At 34.4% G+C, this 12123-nt stretch overlaps 1 protein-coding gene across 4 annotated transcripts in view; it reads right to left on the bottom strand.

The window, feature by feature from the left end:
- NDUFA5 (NADH:ubiquinone oxidoreductase subunit A5) overlaps positions 1–12123 on the bottom strand; it is a 19075-nt gene continuing 6952 nt past the window's right edge. For 2 of the 4 annotated variants that reach the window (XR_013992591.1, XR_013992592.1), the window contains 3 exons: positions 7972–8037; positions 4739–5326; positions 3419–4573 (listed from right to left, as the gene is read on the bottom strand). Coding sequence is in view for 2 of the 4 variants with exons in the window: in XM_081038578.1 (XP_080894704.1) it covers positions 5225–5326; positions 7972–8037 (168 nt within the window). In the remaining 2 variants the exon portion in view is untranslated. Of the gene's footprint in view, positions 5327–7971; positions 8038–12123 lie in introns of all 4 variants that reach the window. The other 2 variants (XM_081038578.1, XM_081038579.1) reach the window with 2 other exon arrangements.

Consider the following 12123-nt stretch of genomic DNA (forward strand, 5'->3'; position numbering starts at 1 on the left):
AAAAGTGGAAACGTAATTTTATATCACTTTCCATTTACTTTTCACAATAAACCTATACATTTTCTCAGGATTTATTGCCCCAAATGAGTTATGTTTATTTCTCTTGAAACATGTCTTTATCTCAGCACTTATTTACAAAATAAACATTTCTCTTAATGTGATTTTATTTTTACAAAGATGCTACCTAGTGGCTTTATGAAATCAAGAATATCAAAGTATTTCCCATTGTTACTTCAGGCTAAAATGTTATTTTGATGTAAACGAATTGGGGAAAAAAATATTAGAATTAGAAAACCAAGGACTTCAAATTATGCTTTGGAAATTATCTATATGTATTAAATTTGGATCAAAGATTTGGATCATGAGCTTGTTAAGAGACTGGAAATAGATAGTATATCCATAGTCCCTTTTCTGAAATCATAGGGACAGATGTGTTTGAAAATCGGGATTTTTCCCATTTTTGAAAGGTGTATTCTGTGACACATTCAGTGAGTCTGGAGAAGTAGAATCAGAGAAGCAGAATCAAATACATTAATAGTTATGTGGCAAAATATATTCATATTCACATTAAAGTAGGATAAAGACTACTAATAGCCTTATGTCAATTCTGGTCAGACTTAACGTCCAATGAGTTATGAAAAAATATTCTGTTTTCAACATATTTGGAGTTTGGAAATTAGATAGGAAATTTTCAGTCTGTTTTACCCTGAGAGAAAGAACCAACTCTCCTGTTACAGGAAAAGAAAAAAAAAAGAGTAAAACGAAATATTCTGTCATAAAATAGCAATGTTTATCTTTATAAATGCCTAAAAAGTTTATCTGGAATAAAAAATATTTGAAGATCATGAGAAATCCCAAAAAAGAATCTCTGCAATGCTTTTCATTTACAAAGTCATATACAGAAAAAAAACCTATTCCACCATAAATTACATTTAAACACACTGCAAAAAATTAGCTGGTAATATAAACCTAAAGATCTCTGAAAATTCATTATTAGCAATGCATGGCAAGATAAATTTGAGTTCTACAGCACATTCAAAATTATTTTTTTAAACTTGGTTTTTTTTTGTTTCTATGTGTGATGTGTCACGTTCCCTTTCTCCTGCCTGTGTTTGTAGCACATGTTGACATGGCGCCATCCGTAGCCCAGATCCCTTATGACACTTTTGAATACTCAACCCTCATTAGACATGTACACTTCTATGAGTAAGAAACCAACTTTCTTTGTGTTAAGACTCTGGAATTTGCAGGTAGCCTATGCCAACTAATTACTTTTCTCACTACTTCTTTTTTACTAACTTGGTTTGGTTTGTTACCTCTAAATAAAGAATGGAATAAATTTATCCAGTACCCATCAATAATTCAAATCCCATGTCACATCCCCACTTTGATTTCTTGTGAGTTCTTTTTAAAATAAACCTCTTCATCCTCTTCTAAACTCCTATCTTCTCCTTTACTTTTTTCCTCAGAGTATTACTATTATTGTAGCACAGGTTGTAATCCCATTGAGAGCCAAGTTTTAAAGGAAATTCTGACCTCTGATGTAAAAAGCATTCATGGTTCAGCGACTTAGCACTTTACCCTAGATCCTTACAACACACTTGTATGGGAGGGTTCTTTAACTTCTGTTTCTTTATGTTAACTATGAAGCTGGGAAGAAAAAGCTGGTATTGGCCTATATGTGCGAGTTTTCTCATACAGAACATTGTTGGTTTTCTCCCTTTGAAAAAGAAAGCATGAGGACTGACATAGATAACTGAGGAAATGGCACACGAGCTCCAAAGTCAACTCCTGTTGGACATGTTAAGGAAGGTCTTGCAAGATTGGAGGTCTTGGTTTCTCAGAATAGTGAAACTGAACTCGTGTCTTCATAGAACTACTCCTGGGAAAATGGAAGAACACAGACTATCTGGAATACCACTGTGGCTATCAGATGGAATTAGAACTGGAACAGTGGGAAGACCTCTTTGAAATGCTTGCTGAAGCATCAGGTGAGGAAACATAACTTCTAAAGGCAACAGGCAAGTTTCCACTGTAGTAAGTCCCAAAGTCAGCTACTTAAGAATTGTGATATCCATTTGATGAAAGACTGCTTTCCTTTTTATCTGGTATCCTAATCCTCATTGTTGTGCATGCAAATAAACCTGCTTTGCATTACAACAAAAAGCTCAGCTTCACCTTGCTAACTGCACTTTAGGATTAGAAAAGGAAGTAAGACAATCAGAATAAGCGTCTTCCATCACTCAAATCTGAGGGAAAGGCAAGGAAGGGGAGAGGAAGAATAACAGTGATGGGGCACAGTGAAAACAGAGGCCTGGTGGCACATGATGGCTGCCACTAATGGCATCATATTCAGAATCTATTCAGGTGACAGACTATTCTAACTTCGCCAGGTGTAAAGGATGGCAACCCTCAGAGCTGAACCTTACTCCAAGTTGGTGTCACAATCCAGTTTACTACTTCTGTTAGTATTTGTTCTTTATAGGTATTTTGATAGGATAACATCAACCCTGTTATCCTTATGTAATTATCCATTCCCTTCACAATCGAAATCATTACAGGTTGAATGAAAAGTCTTATGGTTATTCAGATACAAGCCATTTTCATCACAAATAACAATACTCAGAAATTTGAATATTCTGCACTCAGTCCACATCTAGAAGAAAGGGGGCATCGATTTTGCTGCCATTTTCTTTGTTTACAAAGCTCAAATGGATTAGCTTTTTCTTTTAAAGTGTCTGGAGTATGGTAATTAATGTAATTTACTTGAATAAAACATATGAGGAGCCTAGGGAGAACTGAAATGGGCCATTCTGAAAATGACTCAAGTTAGTCTACAAGCCACTTAGCAACACTGAAGATCTTTAAATAGAAGAATCATCTCCAGTTGATCAAGAAAGCTTAATCGGGAAGTTTAGAGGAAGCAGCCAGAAAGCATTTGAAGGGGTCCGGACGTATGGGCAGTTGGAATGGCAGTCGGTAAATGTAAGGGGATGGACCACACTGCAATGCCCTTCAGACACACCACTGGCTGCCTGTGATCCAGGTGAAGATATTCACACAAGATGGAGTCCAGTTTACTACGCCTGCTCATATGTGTTCTTTAGAGGTTCTTTGATAAAGTCAGGAGAGCAGGATCTAGTTGTTTTGGTGCAGCTCACACAGTACGGGCAGGACCGCCAGCATCCCAAGTATTCACAAGGCAAAATGTAACGGTGAGAAGCATGAGTTTTGGAGCAAGACTGTCAAGTTCACAATGTAGCTCCACATCTTAATAGCTATGTGACCTTGGGTACGTTGTTATACCATCTCTGTGCGTTAGTTTCTCCAAGATCCCCATGCTGCACAATTGCAGGGGAGCACTACTTACACTGGATTCTGGTTTCCTTATCTGGAAAATGAAGATAATTTGCAGGATCGCCGTCTTAGAGCTGGATTTAATGAGTGACATTAGTCAAGTACTTAGAACAGTGCCTGACAAACATTAACAAATATTGGCTATTATTATTACTTTATTGCTAATACTAGTCCTAGTCTATAACTAGCATTTCTAATGCAGACATCAATAAGGTCCCCTTTTATTAACAGCCACTGACGCTCTATGTAAGACGCCCAAGAATAATGGGAGAAGTGGGGCTGAACATATGACAAAGACACATCAAGCCAGCTGTTTTCATGCGCCCAAAGGACTGAAAGAAATAATTGATTAGAAAATTAGCTTGAAAGCATCTATGCAAACATGCTTTAGGATATTTTCTTAATAAATCTAATGAATTATATATTAAAACAAATATTTATAACTAAAAAGTTAAAAATCACAAATTCTACTTCTTTTACAGAGAAATAGGCATTCTGAGAGGTTGACAACTTGCGTCCACTTAGTCATGGAGTTCATGACGGTGCCAGACCATGGAAATGAGAACCCCTGGCCTTCCAACTCTCCTTCCGATGCTTTTCCCACTTCCCCCACGTAAGCTTTCTCTTATAGTCTGACTGCTAAAAAGTAACGAAACCCACTTCATTTAATATTTATTTAGCATTTAATCTACAACTCTATATGGGGAGAAATATATTGGGAAAAACACAATTATTTTTCTCATTCTGAAAGATTCTGCCTTGCCACAAGAAATAGCAGGATACATACACGTGCGTGCACCCCCCTTCACCCCGCCAAAAGTACTATTTTTGAAGGTAAGAAATACCAAATTTAACAAAATACTTAGAAATCAAAGGGGGCTAGGAAGAAAAGGTGAGAACACACGAGAAGTAATTTTAGTTTGTCAACTGCTTCTTTCCTTGAACAGCTTTTATCTTTTTTGATATCCAGGGGCACATATACTGGAAATTTAGTGAAAACTTAGTGATTCCACTTTCAAGTTACAACTATACGAAAATGTTTTGAATGTAAGTCTATCTGTATGCCAGATAAACTTTAGAAACTTTTAATATCTCCTCTTTTACAGAAATTTTCTATCTTGATGTAGTTTGGTTAATAAAGAAAACTAAAGGGCGAGGGTCAGAAAGCTAACTTCTTAAATGAGACAAAAATAGTTTTTCCAGCTACCGTGTTTCCCTGAAAACAAGACCTAACTGGAAAGCAAGCCCTAGCATGATTTTTCAGGATGACCTCCCCTGAACGTAAGCCCTAATGCATCTTTTGGAGCAAAAATCAATATAAGACCCACTCCTATTTTCAGGGAAACACGGTACCACTATAAATAAGCAATCTTTCAAATACCAATTTCCTCAACTGTACAATACACTCTTAACGGTTTTTACTCTTACTACTTCACTATAAACAATGACCTTTATAAGCAATAATAATAATGATGATGATGATACTACTACTAATAATAAGTACCTTTTCTGTTTTTTTATTTTCAGAATAAAAAACACTAAAGGATGTGCTGAATACTAAAAATACTTCAGACTTCAAACATGGCCTCTGTATTGAAATCTATAGGAATTTTTCTAATTCACCTCCAAATCTCCCACATCTATTTGAAAAAAATATCATCTTTGAAATAATTTGAATGAATGCTTTATAAACCAAAACTGATTAGTAAGTTCCTATTACATAATCATCAATTTTAACAAGTCTCCTAAATATGTTCTATATCAATTTTTTTGATTATAAGATGTCAATAATATGGAAACATTTTTGATACAACAGAACATTTAATTACATCATTTCTCTGTCAACACACAAGTCATTTAATCATGATTATATTGGCCATTTCCACTGGTTGGCAGGAGGCTCTTCCACTAAAGGCTCCCATGGTTTCCATTGTAACATTTTTCTTGCCAGACTTAGTTCATTTTCAGCCTGTTAATGAAATTTTTTAAAAAGATCATTTGATTATACTGTTTAATAGATAATTATCATAGCTAACAACTGAAATGTAACTATATAGAGCTCCTACTTTCACATTAAAACCTAAATAAGCTCTTCCATCAGCAAATGCTGAACATTAATTAAATTACTGTAATTCTCACAGCTACGCAATCACCATAAGTAAGAAAGAACAGCTTTAGATTTCTTCTATTTGTTTAAAATTTACTATTAGAGTGTTCAAAAGTTTAGTTCGTGAGTTTTCAATCTTAGTTGTCTGTTTTACCATCAGAATACAAATTCTGGTGGATCAAAAGTATGTCTCTTCATCTTTATCAATAGCTTTCCAACTTTATTTTACCCTGGCCCACAATTAAAAAAAGAAAAAGAAAAGAAATACATTTTACTAAGGGATCCACAATTCACACATATAACTCAAACAAAACTAAAAATATCATTACCTTTACTATATTGCTGAAATACACTATTTTCTATCGTAGTTTTTAAATGCTAGTTACAACCCACCTAACTGATTTCATAACCTATCATCACTGGAGACCACAATTTGTAAAACTGTGCTGTATAGAATGTAGAACAAAATAGGTGCACAAAAAATATATTTATTGTTTGAATTAGTTTTTTTAATCAGATTGTTACATTCAATTTTTCCTTTCAAACACAATTTTACACCTTTAACAAATATATTTTTAGGTATCTTTTTATTTCACATGTTTTCCTAGAACAAAAAGACCTATGATGACAACTCCGGCCAACTTAAGACACTGTTGAATACTTGTCAGGATGTCAGGAAAGAAATTCAAACACAAAATGAATGCTGAGGTTCTATCAGAGTCTGTAAAGTTAAAAGGCAATGCCTCATTTATGCTACTGATGTAAAACAGCCAATCTAAGTTTAGCAGTAACAGTCTAAAATGTATATAATCAACAAAAGTAGATTAATGGAAATCTGGGGGAAGAAGTATTTACTAATGCTGACATGAGAAAACTGCATAAATATTGATTTAAAATATCCTTTAGGATGGCCGTTTGTCTGATTGCCCTTTGCCCTGGATTTCCTGAACGGTCATGCTTTCTCTATGCCCCCAGGTCCTTGCCCAGTGTGGAGAGGGAATCTAGCCCTGAAAGTCACTGAGGTCGTCCAGGTGCCGGACCCAGCTGCATATGACCCGTTGCCCACTCCCTCCCTCTTCTCTGGCTTCTAATACACTGTCCTTTCCTCATTCTTCTCACAGTATCCCTCTAGAAATGTGCTGTCCTAGATGATAGCCACTACCTACACTACCTACATGTGACTACAGAGTGAGCCCTTGAAATGTAGCTCGTTCAAATTCAGATATGCTGCTGGTATCAAACACACCCCAGATTTTAAAGACTTAGTATTAAAAAAGAACGAAAAATAGCTCAATATTTTATATTGTTTCAATAATATTTTAGATATGTAATTACATGATAAATTAATGTATCAACTAAACTAAGTCATGATCAAAGTGAAATCAAGTAGAAAAGAAAGAGAAATAGGACGAGGACAATCAAAGTCTGTAGCAAGTTCCCATTACACTACATCTAGTACTGTAGTCAACGTGACAAGTAAATAAAAAAGCCATGAAAACAGGCATTTGAACGACTGAAACAGTGTTCATGCATTGAAAGCTGTCTGACTGCCCTATTCCTCTTTTAACAGCCATCTACCAATGCTTTTGAGTATCATGTCTGCTGGTGAAACACCTCCCTAGTCCCTAATATTATCCAGTATTTCCTTTTATTTGTCTTTGATAAAAGGCAAAAAAATCTAAGAATAGTTACGTTTCTGAAAAATATGAAAAAGTGTAAAAATTAAATGAAACAGAACTGAGTATTTATCAGACCCATATGAGGGGAAGGAATGGAGAGGTGGAGAAGGTGTGCAGGAGGAGGTGATCTGACCAAATAAAAATTTTAAAAACCTCTACATATTGGAGAAAATATTCAATTGAAATCAAAAGGCAAAAACAGACTTAAAAAAAAAAAAAATTCAGGCATTTTTTGCAAAAGTGCAAAAGATTAAGGTTAACATCGTTAATTTTTAAAAAACACTCAAAGAAATCTGTAAGAAAAACACTAAACAAATGAAGAGTAAAAATACTAATAATTAATAAAACATGAAATATAAGAACATATTTTAAAAGTTTAACTTTACTGGTAATTGGGGAAAAAATGCACACAAAAAAGAAAGGCATCATTTCCCCTAGTTTAATTAAAAACTATAGTATTCTTACCAAGCCTTTAAGACCTACAAGTACTTGTATCTAATAAATAAAAATTATTCAAATAACAGTAATATTGTGTTACTAATATGAACTACAGTGAGACTAACAAGAACATGCTTATTAAATTCAGAGTATCAAACTTACCAACAGAAGCCTCATAATTCAAGTTATAATCAATGATAAATATTTAACTGACATATACATTAGAAGTATTTTCTATGTGTGATTAGTCTTATATTTGATGAGCTGATATAAGCAAAGAAACTGAGTTTTCCTTTTTCCTTTCTTCCTGGAATGTCAGTTTTGTGCCTCTATACATTGCACATCTGAACATTTGAAGTCAAACATCTAAATATTCAACTTTTTCTTTACCTGAAGAATCACCTCTTCTATTTGGCCACCCTGAAGTTGGTCTTCTAATTTTTTAACATCCGGTTCCTATAATTTAAGGGGGAAAAAATATATATACATATGTATATATATAAACATATATATATAAACAAAGGAACACAATATCTGAATGTTTTAATATCCTATATTTTAAAAACCCATATATAAAAAGCCCTTAATATAACAAATATAATTAATTTTTCTTCCACTGTATCTACACTAATTTTTACCAAATATTTGGTGGAAACTCATTGCATCTCTCTACTATTTTATTGCTTTTCTGTCTTAACATTAAAAAGTATTAAATGTTTACTGACATGTCAATCAAAGGTAAGAACTATGATGCCTAATTCAGTCTTTCTAAAATACACATTTTAAAATACCACTTTATTTTCTTAGTATTTCCTGTATTTCCTCTGAGAGTACTAGCATTAAAAATAATTGCTACCCTATGACCTAGAATTCCACTCCTAGGTATAAACCAAACAGAAATGCATAGTAAATTAACCAAATGACATGTTCAAGAATGTTCACAGCATCACAAAATAGGAACAATCCAAAAGACCACATACAACACAATGAATAAACTATAGTATTTACATGTAATAAAATACTACACAGAAATGAGAATGAACTACAACTATACATAACATAGATGATTCTCTTGAACGTAATATTAAGCAAAAAAAAACACAGACACGAAAAAGTACAAACTGATGATTTTGTTTATAAAAAAGTTCAAAACCAAGACAAAATGAATCTGCGGTGTTAGAGGTCAGAAGAGTAATTATCTTTAGGAGGGTAGTAACTTGCAGGGGAACAAGAGAGGATTTGGTGTTCTGGAAATGTCCTCTCTTTTGGTTTGGTGTTAACAGGGGTATGACCACTTTGTGAAAATTCATCAAGCTCTCTATGATTTTGGCACATTTCTTTGTGTACATTATTTTTCAATAAAAGTTTTAGAAAAAGAAATGCTAATATAGCTACCTAAACATTCAATGACATATTTATTTTCTAATATAATGAGCCTGCTGAGAACCATAAACCATGTCCTATACATACATATGCATGTGTAAATGAGGTGTAAACAGGTTGGTTTCTGGCCCATAAGTAGAATGAAAGAGGGAGAAAAAGAAAACAAACAAACAAACAAAAACAGAGATATCCTCTATAGGAATTGGCATGTTCCTTCCTCAGGGCATCTTCTGGCTGACCCAGGATATCTGTATGGCTTGTTCCTTCACTTCCACCCAAGTCTTCACTTGTATATCACCAATAAAAAGGCACAAAGTAGCAGATTGGATCAAAAATCAAAACCCATCCATATGCTGCCTCCAAGAGACACATCTGAACTATAAGGACACATACAGATTCAAAACAAATAGGTGTAAAACAATATTCCAAGCAAACAGCATCCAGAGAAAAGTGAGTATAGCCATACTTGTAATTGACGAAACAGACTTGAGGATAAAAAAGGTAATGAGACAAAGATGGACATTTCGTAATGACAAAAGACATTACAACAAGCTATATAACACTTAATCAATATATATGCTCCCAATCAGGGAGCACCAAAATATATAAAGCAACTACTAACAGAATTAAAATGCCAATAGCATTTTTTTTTTTAAGGAAATAGAACAAAAAACCATCAAATTTGTATAGAGTCCCAAAAGACCCAGAATAGCCAAAGCAACACTAAGAAAAAAGAACAAGGCCGGGGAGGTGTCACACTCCCCAACTTCAACTTACACTACAAAACGCTAACAATCAAAACAGCATAGTATTAGCAGAAGAACAGACACACAGACCAATGGAATAAAACTGAGAACCCAGAAATAAACAAACCCACATGTATATGGGCAGATAATTTTGACAAAGGAGCCTAAAACATACAACGGAGAGAAAAAAAAGTATCTTCAATAAATGGTGCTGGAAAAACTGGAAAGCCTTGTGCAGAAGAATTAAATTAGACTGCTATCACCATATACCAAAATTAACTCAAAATGGATCAAAGAGCTAAATATAAATTTTCAAAGATGTGAAACAATAAATTGCACAGAAGAAAGCCTGTACGTACTAAACTTATGGACCTTAGATTCAGAGAGGATTTTATGAATTTGACCTCAAAGACAAAGAAAGTAACAGCAAAAAATAAATGAATGAGACTATATCAAACTTAAAAGCTTCTGCACGGCAAAAGAAACCACCAACAAAACAAAGAAGCAACCAACCAAATGAGAGAAGATATTTGCAAACACCACTTCTAAGATATTTGCAAACAATACTTCAAATAAGGGGCTAATATCCAACTTGTACAACTCAACAACAAAAAAACAATCCAATTAAAATATGGGCAGAGGACCTGAATGGACACTTCTCCCAAGAAGACACAAACAGATGCATGAAAAAATGCTCAACTTCCCTAGCTATCAGAGAAATGCAAATCAAAACCATAATGAGATACCACCTCATTAGAATGGCTATTATCAACAAGACAAGTGTTGGAGAGGTTGTGGAGAAAAAGGAACCCTCATACACTGCTGGTGGGAAATATAAATTGGTACAGCCACTATGGAAAACAGTATGGAGAGTCCTCAAAAAATTCAAAATAGAGTTACCATATGACGCAGCAATCCCTCTTCTGGGTATCTACCCAAAAATTCTGAAAACATTTATCTGTACCGATATATGTATCCCTATGTTCACCTCAGCATTTCTCATGGTGGACAAGACATGGAAACAACCAAAGTGTGCTTCAATAGATGATTGAATAAAGAAGATGTGGTACATGAATAAAGAAGATGGAATACTATTCTGCCATAAGAAAAGATGAAGTACTGCCATTTGTGACAATATGAATGGATCTTGAGATTATCATGCTAAGGGAAGTAAGTCAGACAGAAAAAGTAGAGAACCATTATAATTTCACTCATATGTGGGATATAAAACTGAAAGCAACAAATGAACAAGACAAACAAAAACTCATAGACACACAACAGTTTAGTGGTTACCAGAGAGTAAGGGGGGAGAAGGGGTGGTAGAGAGGGGTACAAAGGGAGTGGGGTAAAAGGGCTCAAATATATGGTGATGGAAGAAAACTGACTCTGGGTGGTGAACACACAATGCAATACATAGATGATGTAGTACAGAAGTGTACACTTGAAACCTATATAATTTTACTAACCAATGTCACCCCAGTAATTTTTTTTTCTTTTTTAAGGAGGTGCAGCTCACTGTGGCCCATGTAGGGATCAAACCAGTAACCTTGGTGTTATCAGCACTATGCTCTAACCAACTGAGCTAACCGGCCTCTAATAAATTTAATGAAGATTTTTAAAAGGCAAGGATTTTCATCCCAGGAAAAGCCTGTGTTAGGAAAACAATTTAAAATTTGTCTTACTGATGGTGAGTCAATAATGTGATTCTTATTAACCAATGGCATAATGCCATTAAGCTCATAAGGTACCATATACTTCATGTTTGCCATATGCTTGCAACTGTGTTAATAAGCACTTCATGTAAATTACCTCATTCACTCCCAACAATAAATGTTCAAGGTAGGTATTAATATACCCAAGTAATAGATGAGAAAACTGAGAAAGTATGGGCAAAATGCCAACCATTATTTAAATAAGTATTAGAGCTGACATGAAAATTTTGGAGAGGCTAACAAACCAATGCTTTTCTTCAATGTGCTATTACTATCTCCCTGGTATAATCTATAAAGTATTTACTTTTATTTCCATTTCAGGCTTAGTAAATACATACTTTATAATCATAACAATATTCACTGAAGACTATGTGTGGCTCTATGGGGGGGAGGGTTAAAAATCCGATAATTTAACAAAAAAATATAAAGCAGCAATACAACTATTATGTAGCGCTTGGGGTGGTTCAAAACCATTTATATTTAGCCTTTTGCATAAACAAACATTTCTAAGGGACATTATATAAGTGCCAGGTGTTACACAAAATCCTTGGGATGCAAAGAAGAATGCAATCATTATTTTCAAGTAGCTTTGGAACTAGTAGAGCAGACATAAATAAAACACAGTGTGATAGGTGCAATGGAAGAGAAGCAAGGAAGTTGTCAATCTCTACTTATGGAGGGAAGAAAAGGTTTCACAGAGG

The sequence above is a fragment of the Rhinolophus hipposideros genome (assembly GCF_964194185.1).
Source record: "Rhinolophus hipposideros genome assembly, chromosome: 25".
Lineage (NCBI taxonomy): Eukaryota > Metazoa > Chordata > Mammalia > Chiroptera > Rhinolophidae > Rhinolophus > Rhinolophus hipposideros.